The following is a 16273-nucleotide window of genomic DNA, read 5'->3' on the forward strand; positions in this document are numbered from 1 at the left end:
GCATGACATAAAGTGGTTGCTAACTAAATAGTCAATGTACAAGTGTGTTAGAATTTTTATCACCACTGATTTCGATATCGCAGTAACTGTTACGGCACTGAATTCGTTCGTAAAAATGTAAAGTTTTTTTTATTTATAACCAAAATACCAATGGATTTGCAATACTTACATGTAGTACCTAAATGACTCCATTGTTCCTGTAGTTCTTCGTTTCACTTGTTTTATTGCACGTAACGACGCATTATCCAAAAAATTCGGAGAACATTTCCTTAGTACGACTGAATCGCGACTAACCTAGCTACGCGGCCGATGTTCGTTTCTGGGCATATCGCGGAGACACGCGCCACGCCCCCGTTTCACATCTATTCCCTTCCATGATCTGAGTGTGTCACCCTGTGCGTCCACGCGAACTTTGAGACCTCATAGTAATGTTTGTGAATACGGGCGAACGTCTGTATGCAATTTGGATGGTCTCATCTACGATAGGTTTCTGGAATAGTTCCGAGAAATTGAATTTCTTAGAAGCGCAATTTTAGTTCCAGATAATTTGAAGATCTCTCGTCAATCACAGGCATCACAGCACGTTGTCACAATTTTTCGTATGAAAAAAAATTAATTTGAAGATCTCTCGTCAATCACAGCACGTCGTCACAATTTTTCGTATGAAAAAAAAAATAAAATGTTTATGAGCTGTGTTAAAAACAAAACTCAACTCTCAACCGTTAAATGGTTATAATTATTAACAGTACAAATAACAACAGTAACAGTAACTACTAAGTATCCAGTGATTGGTCGTATAGTAAAAACTGAAATATTTTAAGTTCCGTTTACCCCTATGAATATGATAACTGTTGGTATTATTTTCGGGAAAATTTTATTAATATTAATTAATATGATAAAATATATTCGGTTTCATCGAAGTGTTTGGACAGCTGTTGCTTTTAACATTTACGAAGATAAATCCTCATACTGGCTTCGATCATAAAGAAAATTCAAGGATCAGCAAAACAGGGTAAAATATGTAGTATGAATAGGGCTGACTTCTGACTTTTTGTTGACTGATTGCGAAGTGAATAAATGAATATGAATAAGAATATGACTCCAGACAGTGCAGGTGATAATAATAAGGCGTCTTAGGGTTATCGTCCACATAACGACTTTGCAAGGCAACGCTTGCATAAAAAATAGACTTTATGAACACCCGCATAAAGTTCAAATTTACGTGTTACGTGCGATCATTAGTGCAGTCAGTAATTAAACCAATTGCTTATTGGATGGGGATCTGATAGGTAGGCTGTAGAAAACAATTAACAGTTGTCGTGGATTTCTGCTCTGCTGATGGCTTTCGAAGTTAGACGAAGTTGTATCATCATCATCATCTCAGCCATAAGACGTCCACTGCTGAACATAGGCCTTCCCCAATGCCTTCCATGTTACCCGGTTGGTAGCGGCCTGCGTCCAGCGCTTTCCTGCTACCGTAGACGAAGTTGTATAGAAATATATGAATACAATTTGTATTTGAATTAACTAGTAATATTAATTTGAAGAGATAATAATATAACTCGTTCGTGAGCGTCCTAAACTTAACATTAAAGTCTAGGGAAAATACTAAACGAAAAAAAGAATCAAGCTACCAAGGTAGAAAGTTAAAACATGATTTTAAACTTTCGCGTTCCATTTCAATTAAAATAGTAAGACACGGGTCTAGTGGTAGTGTAACAAATGACAATATGAGGGTAGTTGAAAATCTTCAAGCCCGCCCGAACGGACGACGCCGCGAAGCGCCACCAGTCTGCTTGTGACCACGGCTGCAGCATCGCAGCCGAAACGTCAAGCCGTGAGTACATAATGTAACTCATTAATAAACGTCGCGTTAAGAGCATTACTTACGCGGGTCTTACTATTCAACCGACTTCAAAAAAGGAGGAGGTTCTCAATTCGACCCGTATGTTTTTTTTTTTTCTATGTTTGTTACGCGATAACTCCGCCAATTATGAACCGATTTGAACAAATCTTTTTTCGGCGTATAGGTAATACCTCAAGGGTGGTCCCATTGAAATTTAATAATAGAAAAAACAACCCCCAAGGGTGGAAAATTGGGGATGAACTTTTTTATACGCAATATCTCCGCCGATTATAAATCAATTTGAACGATTGTTTAATTTTTTTTGTTGAATAGGTATTATCAAAAGGACGGTTTCATGCGAATTTGAAGAAAATATTTCACCCCCAAGGGTGGAAAATTGGGGATGAACTTTTTTATACGCAATTTTTAGTTTTTTTTTGTGTTCACGCATTTGAAGTCGGTTTTATTTTTTTAAAAAGTTATAATTAAAAAGTTAAACGTTCTTGGATAGCAAAAGCTTTCCGTTGCAGTAAACTTCTTTTAATATTCCATGCGACTATCAACGCGTCGGCGAACTAATCGCCTCAAATTAAATTTCCTTCAGTTTGCAGCGAAGGGGTGTGATTTGAAAGCTGTTTCCCGATACTTTCCCTTAGCTAATTGTATGCCAGGATGGTAACCGGAATAGCAAATGTATACTTTGCCTTTAAGTTCTAATTCCACGCCGCAAAACGGCTCTGCAGGTGTAATTACTTCATACTTTATTCACTTGTGACTAGAGAATACAATCCCGAGCATGTTTTGCAATCCCGGGATTACGGGATTTTTTATGGGTAATCCCGGGATCCCGGGACTATCCCGGGATCAGCCTTATGTGGAAAGCTGTTGTACGAATAACGTTAGCTGATACAATGTTGATGTTATGTTTGGATGACAAATGATGTGTATGTAATCCCTTAGTTGATCCACCCATAGTATTGAGAATAGCTGGGTATCGCTTACATTTAGCACTATTCCCGTCTTTCGCAACTAAAAAAATACTCCACACTGATGACGTATCACTGTCTTTTTATATGTATTTAACAAAGTATCCCGCCATGGCCGCCGTTTAAAATACTTAATTTCAGATAATTTGCTTTCAAATTTAAATGACGTCACCTACGTAAACTTGTCACTGGCAGAATAATAAATGAAAAAAAAAATTCCTGGCGTATTTATACTTTAGTACAGGGAATCCCCGAAGGGGAATTACCCCGCAACAATATTTTGATGTGAGGTGATCGGGTGATTTCCCTGTTAGCCCGTCAGGGAGTTACCTTAAGAGAAGGGGAATTACCTTATTGAAGTATTCCGAGTGGGAAAGTCCCTTCTAAGGTCTCGTATCGTATCGTATCGTTTCAGCCGAAAGACATCCACTGCTGGACAAAGGCCTCCCCCAAGGATTTCCACAAAGACCGGTCCTGCGCCGCTTGCATCCAGGTACTTCCCGCGACCTTCACCAGATCGTCGGTCCACCTAGTGGGAGGCCTGCCCACGCTACGTCTTCCAGCTCGTGGTCGCCACTCAAGAACTTTCCTGCCCCAGCGGCCATCAGCTCTTCGAGCTATGTGCCCCGCCCACTGCATACATATACATGGCTCAGAAGTGAGATGGGTCTATAATTTTTCAACAAGGTTTTGTCGCCTTTTTTGAAAAAAAGTATCACCACACTTCTGTGCCATGCCGTAGGCGTTTTTCCCTCAAGTATGACGGAATCGAACAGTCTCTGAAGAGCCTTTAGTACCGGCGTTCCGCCTGCTTTCTAAGGTCTACGAAAAAGATATTATTAGGGCCGTACCTGTATAGTCCGTGTCCGTATTGTACCATAGGTTTGTTTTTTATATTTAGGCAAGGTCATAGTCAAAGCGCAACGGATCGTAGAATGCAAAAAAGACCTGTTTATATCAATCCCGAAAATACCGGGATTAGCCAAGTATAGTCCCGGGATTTTCGGGATCAGAAAAGGGTCGGGATCCCGGGATCCCGGGAATCGGGATCCCGGGATTGTATTCTCTACTTGTGACGGATAGCCCTTGTGCCCCTATTTATTACCTGTCATTTTGTATAAGTGCCTACCTAAATAAGAATATAATTTAAGAAAGAAAGAAAAAAGAAAGAAAATAACTTTATTTTGACAACAACAAATTCAGGCAAGAAAGACATACACAAAAAAAACAAAGTTGTCAATAAAGGTCACTTACCTATTCAGTAACATCTTGACAGTGTGACTGCCAAGACACTGATTTTCAGTGGGTTATTTATTTATTACCAAACATGTTACCGAACAACATTTTTTAGACATATTAAGTATACGTCTAGTCCCAAACTAATTTGGTCAAAATACAGTCAACTCTCAAAATTAGTAAGTAATTAAAAATGTAGCGGTGAAGCTGTGTTTCATTTCATTAGTTAGCCGGACGTTATCAAATAGGATTCCATGATTTTTTTTATTTTTAATGTTGTCATAAATTCGAGTAGGGAAAGCCCCCCCCCCCCCCTTGAATGGGGGATGAAACTTAGAAGCGTCCTATCTTGTAATGTAACGTCATAAAACTAACTAAAACATTCTTCCATATTTTACATTCTAACATCGTGAACCAAATTAAGTTAAACTAAGTATAGATTTTTTATGCATAACAAGGCAGGTAATTTGACCACAATCGCACCTGGTGTTAAGTGGAATGCAGTCTAGGATGGTACATAACATATCTGATAATTTATAGATCCGCTCATGTGCATTATAGGTGAATTAATGGCATTGTCGCATCGCAGCATTCGCAGCGCGCGTCATCTTTGATGACGTTTTATTCTCTCAAAATAAAATATCATACAAAAAAAAGTTCCTTCATTTGAAATTGCATATAAATTTTATGCAATTTCAAATAATAAATAAATTATCCGGTGGTAGTACAGTAATATTTGAGTGAAATTGACTGAATTTAACATTAAATGACCGGTCATTTATGGTTTTTGACCATTATGACCGGTCATATTCAATCAATTCACATCTCTACTGCGACCTTTAATCCACTAGTCCGATGGGTACACAGCTGTACAGCCGTCATAATGAAGCAGTGTCCATCGCATCCTCTATTACCAGTCACACCGGGGACTGCGCCAACGCGAAGTACAAACGGAACGAGCTCCACAGCAGGGATGTTAATGGATATATTACGTAACCATAACCGAAACTTTCGGATATCCGAAATAAAAAAATATCCGTAACCGTAACCGATTCAAAATTAAAAAATCAAATCAAATCAAAAGTTTCGAATCGTTTCGGATGTAAGTATTTTTAATTGTTTTTTTGTATAGCATTATATGTAAAGGCATAGCAGCCTGATTTACCTTTATAATGCCATCAAGTATCAATTTTTATTTTATTACTTTTTATTCGATGTGAAGTGTGCGGCCATGAATGAACCGTGTTAGACAACTATTGCAAATTGCATTTTAGAGCACAGATATCCGTAACCGCAACCGAAACTTTGGGATATCCGAAATAAAAAAATATCCGTAACCGTAACCGAAACCGGTATAATATTATTCCTATATCCGTAACCGTATCCACAACCGAAACTACATATCCATAACATCCCTACTCCACAGTCGGTTTTCGCATCAATCTCTGTGCTGACTGGAGCCGTCAAATTTGCAATCATACGACTAGAAATGTGCAGTGAATTGCGCATCGGACTGTACGTTTTTGTTCCAAAATAGCACTTATTTCAACGGCATAAGATGCTGCTGTGTTTAGATTGTCTACGAATACTTATAGGTTTGTTTTTTACTAAAATCAAAATCAAAATCAAAATCAAAAATATTTATTCAGTTTAGACCACAAGTGGCACTTATGAACGTCAATAGAAAATAATAAAAAAAAGAAAAAGGTAGCCCTTATGGGGCACTTTACATGTCTCCTTATCTTTTGGGCCCTACCAGCGCTTCGAGACAAACATATGGCAAGTGCTGAGAAGAAACGCCGGAACAAACTCAGTCACCACTTATTGCCAGGAATTATCTAACGGTAAGAATAGTCAAATTTAAGTACATCAAATATGTGCAGACTGAACTGACCACGCATCCTTGTCATCAATATAGTCTCGAACCTTGTAGTACCCTTTGGACATAAGGGTATTTTTTATATGTATCTTAAATTTGTTTATTGGCAATTCGACAAGGTTGTGTGGTATTTTGTTAAATATGGTAATACATTTCCCCAAGAATGAATTACCTATCTTATGCAACCTAAATGATGGAACAGCAAGTTTATTCTTATGTCTCGTGTTAAATGAGTGGACGTCACTTTTCTTAGTAAATAAATGTATATGTTTACTACTTATTATCAATTTTTAATGCGAATGTGTCATCCCGAGATATAATTCTACAAGTTTCTTTATTAATACAATTCCAAGTAGCTTTAATTTTGTTGCCAGAGTTTTTAATTTTGTCACGTATGTAAATAGATTTTGCCATAGTACAAACTTGTTTAAAAACTTTTGAGTATTTTTTTACATATTCTATAAAGTCCGGGTCGCTACTATAGGCTTTTCTACCATATAATTCAAACATTTTTTTCCTACTAATATAAATACCTACTGTAGCCCAGTCACTGAATTTAGTTTTATTGTTTTTAATAATAATTGTTTTCTTAGGAAAAGTTTTATTGAACTCATTTTTAATTAATTCAAATAATTGCTCATATAAAATATTTATACTACAGTTAAAATAATGCAAAAGTGGGACCTTATTAGATATTTGAGATTTAAATTTGTCTTTCTGGGATGCAGTGACTGGTCTATATTCTATTTCCTTGCTCGATGGCACAAAATGGTGTTGAAATGACGCTATTTGACCGCAATGATCAGAATTAACAAAATTTATTATTGATTTCTCTAGCACTAAGCAGTTACAAAATATATTGTCTAAGCAAGTAGCTGATGTTGGAGTCACCCTAGTTGGTTCAGAGAAAAGATTTAACAAGTTAAAAGATTTGAATAAATTTAAAAACCGTATTGAAAGAGAGGAATCTTCTATTATATTGATATTAAAGTCTCCACATACAACTACTTTCTTTGAACTATTACACACTCTTCTAAGTACCTCTTCCATTGTGGTTTCAAATAATTCATAGTTACTAGATGGGGGTCTATATACACATACAATAACATAGTCGTCCAGTTCTGCACATGACAGCTCAATAGTTCGCTCAACAGAGAGAGATACAATATCTTTACGCTCTAATACATACTAATACATACTAAGTACATTTATGTGATAAATTACTCAATAAATTATATTAGCGGTGGTTGAGCATGCGGTAATCAATTAAATAATTTTAAATTCAATTGAAAATGAAAACAAAAAGCTGATTCAACAAATTGTATTGTTTTTTCAAAAGGAACTTTCCTTTTGCAAAAACAATACAATTTGTTGAATCAGCTTGTTGAATCAGCATCACCGATTATGAACTCTCATAATCGGTTTAAAGTATAAATAAATAAATAATAAATCTTTGGACAATTTCACACAGCGCCAGCTAGCCCCAAAGTAAGCAACTTAATGCTTGTGTTATGGGTGCTAGCTTAACGGATATACTACTTATATACTTTTTTTTTTAAATACATAAATATTATACATAGTCACACCCAGACCCGTCACAGAAATTAAAATTCATCATTTTAATTTCTGCCCGGCCGGGAATCGAACCCGGGACCTCTCGGCATAGTAGTCCGTTCTGAACCACTACACCAAACGGCCGACTATTGAGTTAATAGTATGAACGGACAAAACGGATAATCAGTCTAGAAACTCTTATTATATTTAACTAGCTGACCCGGCGAACTTTGTTCCGCCTTAATGGCAATAAATAAGCAGACTTTTTTTTTATTTCGAACGGGATAAAAATATATCCTATCCTATGTCCTTCTCCTGGCTCTAAACTACCTCCCTGACAATTTTCAGCTAAATCGGTTCAGCCGTTCTTGAGTTATAAGTGGAGTAACTAACACGACTTTCTTTTATATATATAGATTTCAGTCTAAGTCTATCAGAATTTTCAGAATATATTTAGGCTCGTTTTTGTCCTAAGTTATAATTTCTCTAAAACATAACACTGCTTATCACCTAAACTTTACTCCAACCCCAAAAAATATTCTTTTAAAATACTTATATCTGTAGTTAGAAATTCCTGACATTACAAGCGTAGCTTTAGCTGTAAACTATTTTATTATTCTCTAGCCGAATATTCTAGGTATTCTTTGATTCTGTAAAATTAATTTTATTGAAATTTAATGTTAAATTAACTGTAGCGTCTCCACATAAAATACATTCGACCTTCACTTAGTCCACAGACGCATCATGTTCGTAATGAAATTGACCTTTGACATTCTACTCGATTAGCAATGCAGTATATGAGTTCAACTTAATTAGTTCACACTTCACCATGCACAGGTATCTTGACTTGTGGCCAAACAAACCGTATTGTTTCTACATAACTTATTTATTTTGTAAGTGACCGACATAGCTCGCAGAATCAAGTGGCAGTGGGCGGGGCACATAGCTCGTAGAGACGATGGCCGTTGGGGCAAAAAAGTTCTCGAGTGGCGACCATGGGCTGGAAGACGAAGCGTGGGCAGGGCTTCTACTAGGTGGACCGACGATCTGGTAAAGGTCGCGGGAAGAACCGGGATGCGGGCTGCGCTGGAACGGTCGTTATGGAAATCTTTGAAACGAACGAACTCATTTTACTGGAAAACAATTTTTCATTTGCTAATTGTGAAACATTTTAAACAAAAGGTCTGAACACAATATGCCTAAAAGCTTTGTAAATATCAAAACTTGCACTGTTGAACAAATATTTTTATGCAATCCATTTGTCGAAAAGTTTTTCAAATAGGATCAGCGAATACAAAAATAATTGAATTGCTATTCTTTAAAACCTTCATGAAAGTTATTATTTTTATAAAATCCATATTTTTTTGTCGTTTTCTGTAGCACTTAGGCATGAAAAGAGACTAATGAATTTAAGGTTCTATGAAGTAGTTTTTGTGTTTCACTTAACTTGTACGTTTTCAAATTTAATGGTAAATTAGCCTCAATGCCATCCATCGAGGCTCCATATGTTTATTTTCTCTATAATTGTATTCAAATGAATCTGCCTCGAGCTGCAACCGCGTAAATTATTGTAGAAAATGAAGCCTTAGCGAGAGAGCTCGCCCTGATGCGTCGCCTTGCTAAATTTTTCCTACATGTTGAAGGTGTATTTTCAAAGACCAATACTGGAAACGGGAGATGCTATTGAAAATAAAATTTATTCTGCGAAACGGAACGGAATAGCTCCAACATTCTGTTTGGTTGAGTAGAAAATGCAAATTTATTTTACTAACAGCACGTTGTAACTGTAACAGTCCTTTAAAAATTGGAAGACCATATTTTGTAGTTTCGCCTCGCTCGCGACTTACTGAAGTTTTGGATTTTTATTGGTTAGGTACTTACATAGTTTCTGCGTCGGTCTTTTACAAAAAGTCTATGCACTATAGTTGATCTTGAGAAAAAATAGTTCCTTTTACAAACTTAAGTCCACCATTTCACAAATATCTCCAAAATTAGTAATTTTTTTCAAACAACGTAATATGGAGGAAATATCGTGTTCTTTTTGGATAATTATTATTATAAACTCGGTTCCAGTTACAATTTTATCACACATCGGTATTTTAATTACCAACACCCATAGGTATCATAAGTTCTCGGCTAGAAATAGCTAGGTGTCTCAAATTGCACGCAATCGTGACGACAGCGCTCGAGCCCTATCTCCCAGCATTTTATTTTACTTATTTTTATCGTCCCTCCTCCACATTGTTAAAGGTCACACTGGAAAATAATATTAACAGTAAACAAAGCATTTCTTGTATTTACACCAGTATTTACATACAGTTTTCAATCATACACATTATTTGATATGCCATTTCCTTCCGGTTATGGGGCAGATTTTATTTTTTAAAAGCATCCGGAAAGCGGAAGTTCTGACAATCCATTTCGAGAACGCAAACAGTTTTTGAGCTTTTAAATTCCATTTCACTTCCATTCAACGTGTGTGAGAGGGCTGTCCGTTTGCGTTTACACATGCCACATCGCGTATGGGTAGTTTGCATAAAGCTGATAACAGATATCGGATTTGACGTTGAAAAACGACGTTAGATTGGTTCAATATACAGGGTGTCCCGTAATGTAACGTCAAGCCGGAACTGGGTGTTGAGGCAAGTTGTGCTGGTTATCAGAAAAATATAAAAAAAAATCTATGTGGCATATTTTAAAAATAATAGGCATTTAAAAAAAATCTAAAAATTCTACTCCAGGTGACGGTCCTTTTGATCGTGTTGCCACAAATCTTCACTTTTTCCAAATTTTTTTTTTGTTATGTAACCCTGAATAATGCTTCTCTAAATTGTTATCAAAATTACAAAACCAGCTGCTCCAGGTTGGATGAAAAAAATACATTATTCCTAAAAAAAATTTCAAAATAAAAATTTTGCCTAGTTTAAACTGACTGTACTGAAAAAAAAATGTACTACGCGAGTGTGGCAAGTGACGTCATAATTTGGCGCACTTAGTAAGGATTCCAAAATGGTATAACACTTGGTAAATTTTTGCTCTAATTGTCGACAATTTTTGGTTTTTTGGAAATAGTCCCGTTTTTAACTTTATCTACCTTGGTTAAAAATTATTATTCTAATGTGCCCAAAATTCAAGTTTCTGTGACTGACTACCGTACAGTCAGTCACAGAAACTTTTGTCACCATGACAGTAATTAGTAGTTGACATACTGTGACAAAAGTCACCCGTGCGCGCGCGCCTTTACTGCTCTGCCTGCACTTGTACTTGGTAACAGGGATAATAAGGATATGAAGTTTCGGTTATGGATACGGTTACGGATATTAGAATAATATTATACCGGTTTCGGTTACGGTCACGGATATGAAATCATTTCAGATTATCCGAAAGTCTCGGATAATTTCGGTTACGGAATTATTAGAATTTCAAAAATGTAGGTATAATACAAATAGCAAGATGCTGCGTGAGCGTGACCCACATAGCTACTTTATGTACCAACTAAGACGACACCTATGTATGATAAAGGTAAAACAGGCTGGTATATTAGATGGTGCCAGCGAATGCCAGACAAGTTGGTAACAAATATTAAGATTTAAGGTACAATTCCAAGACGGGCCGCAGACCGCAAACTGCAAAACTATGAAATCGGCAGCGCGGCATTGCAGCTGCGGCGTGTATACTGCAGATTTCATAGAGTTTTGCAGTTTGGCCTTTATCCGAAACTATCCGTACGTTACGGATATCCATAACATCCCTGCTTGGTAAGATGGCCCTCTCCGTCCCGCTCATACCTTTTAAAATGGCTTCTCCACCTCACTTAAGCCAGAAACTTGAATTTTGGGCACATTAGAATAATATTTTTAACCAAGGTAGATAAAGTTAAAAACGGGATTATTTCCAATAAACAAAAATTGTCGACAATTACAGCAAGATTTTACAAAGTGTTATACCATTTTGGAATCCTTACTAAATGCGCCAAATTATGACGTCACTTGCCACACTCGCGTAGTACATTTTTTTTTCAGTACAGTCAGTTTAAACTAGGCAAATTTTTTATTTTGATATTTTTTTTGGGAATAATGTATTTTTTCCATCCAAGTTGGAGCAGCTGGTTTTGTAATTTTGATAACAATTTAGAGAAGCATTATTCAGGCTTACATAACAAAAAAAAAATTTGGAAAAAGTGAAGATTTGTGGCAACACGAGTAAAAGGACCGTCACCTGGAGTAGAATTTTTAGATTTTTTTTAAATGCCTATAATTTTTTAAATATGCCACATAGATTTTTTTTTATATTTTTCTGATAACCAGCACAACTTGCCTCAACACCCAGTTCCGGCTTGACGTTACATTACGGGACACCCTGTATAACTATGCATCGCTTGTTACTTTTTAGTACATCTAAAACTGTAATACAGTGTGAAACTAGCCTTTGCGTGGCTACAATTTACCAACCAACCACTGCAAACAGTTTTGGTATACTCGTAGCTGTACCTAGAAGCTGTTAGGGTGGATAAATTGAAAGCATTTAGCTCCCCAACTGAAGTAGCCAATTCAAACGTTTGTTATTTATATCGGAGTAGCCTTCAAATTGGGTAGAATATGTCTAGCCACCTGTTGACTTTCGAAGGGTTCTGACACGTGTATTACTGACAGGTTACTTACGTGATAGGTCTAATAGAAATATGCATAACTAGCGGCCGCCCGCGACTTTGTGCGCGTGGATCCCGTTTTACCCCCTTAGGGGTGGATCTTCGTAAAATCCTTTCTTAGCGGATGCCTACGTCATAACATCTACCTGCATGCCAAATTTCAGCCCGACCCGTCCAGTGGTTTGGGCTGTGCGTTGATAGTTCACTATGTCAGCCAGTCAGTCAGTCAGTCCTTGAGTTTTGAGACCTTTGATATTTAGATGGCGTGTATTTGAAGCATTAGCGTTATATGCTAGGCAGATTATTTTCATTGTATGTATACGCCTTTTGATTAAAATTTCTTTGATACCTAGTCATCTTTTGAGTGAATAAGCTCAGAAAAAAGTCTATTACTTTGGACCTCATGATTTTAAGGGCGCTTTCAATTTAGACGTTTCGTGCCGGACGTTTGCCCCGCGCTTGCCGTGCGTTGGCAGACCGCACGCGGTAAATTGTATGACAACTGCGTCGGAATAAAATTGACAATTACCAATAGTTAGTGTGCGGTCTTGCGTCTAATTTGAAGTGGTTTGTAACAGCCACGGCAACTAGCCGCCACTGGACGTAGTGTGTAGTATGTGTAGTGTAGCCGCACATGTTTATTTTAGCAGTGTTGTGTGCAAACGTACCGGACATGTGTACTGATGCTTTAATTAACATCAAACGTTGTAAATACTGCTCTCTAAACGCAAACAGTTTGAAATGATATTGGAATTCTATTAAATGATAGTGGAATCCTAATAAATGGTATTTGATTTTAAAATGTATACGATAACGAAATACGAATGGTCTCAAAGGGCATTCAGGAAAGGAATCCAGCAAAGTGTAGTTACTAATGAATCTTTGAAGGCTAATAAGCTGTTAGGAATTGGGATAAAAAGGAGTAAAAATGATACTCAGGCTCAAGGAAGGGAAAGCGATATAATAAAAGGATAAAAGGAAGATACAGGATTATAGGGATAAAAAAGAGACAGACAGATGACAAGTGACATATAGTAAAGTATAAAAATATAAAACCATAAACTATCAAAAGAGGCCGTTCGTAACATCTCTCCCTCTCTCTCAACAATGATAGAATATGAATATCAAGAAAAAAGAGAGAGACAGAGCGGGAGAGATTGATACGACCGGCCTTAAGGTGGGCTACAAAAAGAGTTAAAGGTTCATCTAACTTTGTGACGTGACGTGGTGGTTCACAATGTGCTGGCTTCGGGTCAGGGGGAGTCTTGCAGACAGGTGAACAGAAGAGGCGTCGTCCAGTAAGGAAGAGGCGTCGTGCAGAAAGGAAGAGGCGTGGCAACCGTAGATAAAGCAGCGTCCAGCAGAGTTAAAGGAAGAGGCGCAGCAACCTTAGATAAGGAACGGCCGGGATGCACAGAGGTAGGCGCATCCCCGGTGGCAGCTCCAGATTGCAAATCGGGTACACTTGAAGAAGCAGGTCTACCTGGGCACGCAGAGATAGGCGCGCCCGGAGAGGGAAACCTGCGGCAGCTCCACCTGGGCACGCAGAGATAGGCGCGCCCGGAGAGGCAGAGCTGTAGATATGTGATGCCCGACTTGAAGGCGCCGTATTCTCCAACCATTTCGGAGTGTCAACGCTGCAGCGGCTACCATTGGCTTCAACTGGCTACGAGCGGTCCCTTTCTGGATACGACGAAATTGAAGATGGCGAGCCGTAAATCCGATGGAGCTTCAGTATCCAATAGTCCCATCAACGACCATATTGGTATGCCGTGAGCAAGGCGTTGGTGGTTATGACACGTCTGCAATCCACTAGCTCGATGCGTTCCACCCAAGACTTCCACTCAAGACGACAGAAGGGTCCATCCAATTTTCAAAAGCAGTTAGATATTACCGAGAGCCACAATAACCATCTTGGTATTAAATCAGAACCACACGTCGAAATTTTACTTTGCAAAAGTTAAGACAAATAAAAAAACTAGAGTAGCCAAAGTTAAAGATTAAAAATAAATTTAAACTTAGGATTGCACAGTTTGAAATGCCAGGAGCGTGCAAGGTTTACACACATTAGCTCTACCTTACAAGCACCTGATGAACTGATGCGCGGTTATTGAAACGAAAAAATGCAGCCATTGGCTGAAACGGAACGGATCCGTACACACAAAAATATTATAGGTGAGATAATAGAAATTAAAGGTACCTATAATATACAAATGGAAGTTGCTAATGGCGAAACCTCTTCGACTTCCAACAAAAAGTGAGAACTAAATAAATATGAAGACTAATTCTTTAATGTCTTTCTAAATGAAACAAAAAATAGCAATATTTACTTCTAATATTAATGGAAACGAGTGTACTGAGCCATAACAAATACACGAAATTGGAAGTGGGATAATGTGTTGGTTCACCTTAGCACATATTCAAAAAAGAAATAGTGAAATCCTACTGATCAGGTATGGAATACCGGATAAAACCAAAAGCTCGTACGCTTTGCTAAAGATTACTTCTATCTACATAATTACTATCTACAAACTTGAGCTCAGAAGGCACAAGAGCGGGTGCCTCCGGAATATTCGAAACCCAAAAGCCTTTAAAATGCACTGGCTTTTGCACATCATGCAGCACTAAAGATGATCGAAACGGCAAATAGGAAAGATCGCGGCATGGGAAGTGTCGTACGTCCTTGTATTGGGATCCAATTTTAATCTCCTTGATGGCAATTGAACAAGAATCTCTCTCCTCTCGAACCCGGAAAATTAAATCATCGTAAGAAGATAGAAGACCTGGGCCAGATAGTGGAGGAGAATTAAGATTGGAAGGACCACAAGGGACGTCGACTGCGCGTAATTTTTCATGATGTCGATGTCGATGCCTGTATTTACAACCGGAGACTTGACATAAAGTATTTCGATTATACGACTTATAAGTATGAAAACCTTTTTTCAAGCACCGAGTGCAAACTTTTTCCTTACGGACCCAATTTAATTTTGACATAATGTCTAGATGACGAAATTTATGACAGTTGTCAATCAAATGTTGTTGTTGACAATAATTACAATTTGGTATAATAATTACAGATTGTGATGGATGATTATTTACAGATGGCGAAGAACCGATGGCTGTGGTGCAAAACGATTTGTTTATGGGCCGTTCAGATAAAGTGCGGACAGGTAACAGGTGTTCCTGCGGGACACTGGGACCGGCGAGCAGGAGGGTTGGGTCAAGGGGCGCGGCAACCATAGAAACGGAACGGCCGGGATGCGCAGAGGTAGGCGCATCCCCGGTGGCAGCTCCAGGTTGTCCTGAAATAGGCACGTTAGCAAGGGCAGATTTACCTGGGCACGCAGAGATAGGCGCACCCGGAGAGGCAAACCTGCTGGTAGACGATGCCTGATTTGAAGGCGCCGTATTCTCCAACCACTCCGAGACACTGGGACCGGCGGGCAGGAGGGTTGGGTCAAGGGGCGCGGCAACCATAGAAACGGAACGGCCGGGATGCGCAGAGGTAGGCGCATCCCCGGTGGCAGCTCCAGGTTGTCCTGAAATAGGCACGTTAGCAAGGGCAGATTTACCTGGGCACGCAGAGATAGGCGCGCCCGGAGAGGCAAACCTGCTGGTAGACGATGCCTGATTTGAAGGCGCCGTATCCTCCAACCACTCCGTAAGATTGCGGCTGCTGTGACGACTGGAGCGAGATCGGCTGAAGCTGGCTTCTATATGGGCAAGTTCCGCTTGCAGCTCAAGCTCACTCGCCACGGCTTCGGCAGCTTCTAACCGCGCTCTTTCTTCAGCGGCACGCACGCGTTCCGCTTCCACGCGCGCTCGCTCTGCGTCGGCAGCTCTGCGAGCGAACTTAGCTTGCACGGCGAGGATGCGTGCTCGAACGGTGGCCGATGAACAAGATGACGATCCTGTAACAGATGCCGCGTCGGCGGCCGCCGCGGGGGCGGTCGCGACTGGTGCGGGGTCGGGTGCAGCAACGTGAGGGGAGCCCCGTATAGGCTGCCTAGCCTCGGCTATACCCGATTTAATATCTTGCGCTTTTCTTTGAGCCCGAGTGATCATGGCTGGTAAGCGAAAAAATGAAGGGAATAAATTTTGCCGGAAGAAGGACCAAAAATGTT

At 39.0% G+C, this 16273-nt stretch overlaps 1 protein-coding gene across 1 annotated transcript in view; it reads left to right on the forward strand.

The window, feature by feature from the left end:
- LOC114352722 (ADP-ribosylation factor GTPase-activating protein 1) overlaps positions 1 to 13867 on the forward strand; it is a 48491-nt gene extending 34624 nt beyond the window's left edge. The window contains exon 6 of the mRNA XM_028304400.1: positions 13793 to 13867. Coding sequence (XP_028160201.1) covers positions 13793 to 13867 — 75 coding nt within the window. The remainder of the gene's footprint in view (positions 1 to 13792) is intronic.
- Positions 13868 to 16273: the final 2406 nt, after the last annotated feature.

The sequence above is a fragment of the Ostrinia furnacalis genome, unplaced genomic scaffold (genome assembly GCF_004193835.3).
Source record: "Ostrinia furnacalis isolate ACB-3 unplaced genomic scaffold, ASM419383v2 OfSCF1433, whole genome shotgun sequence".
Lineage (NCBI taxonomy): Eukaryota > Metazoa > Arthropoda > Insecta > Lepidoptera > Crambidae > Ostrinia > Ostrinia furnacalis.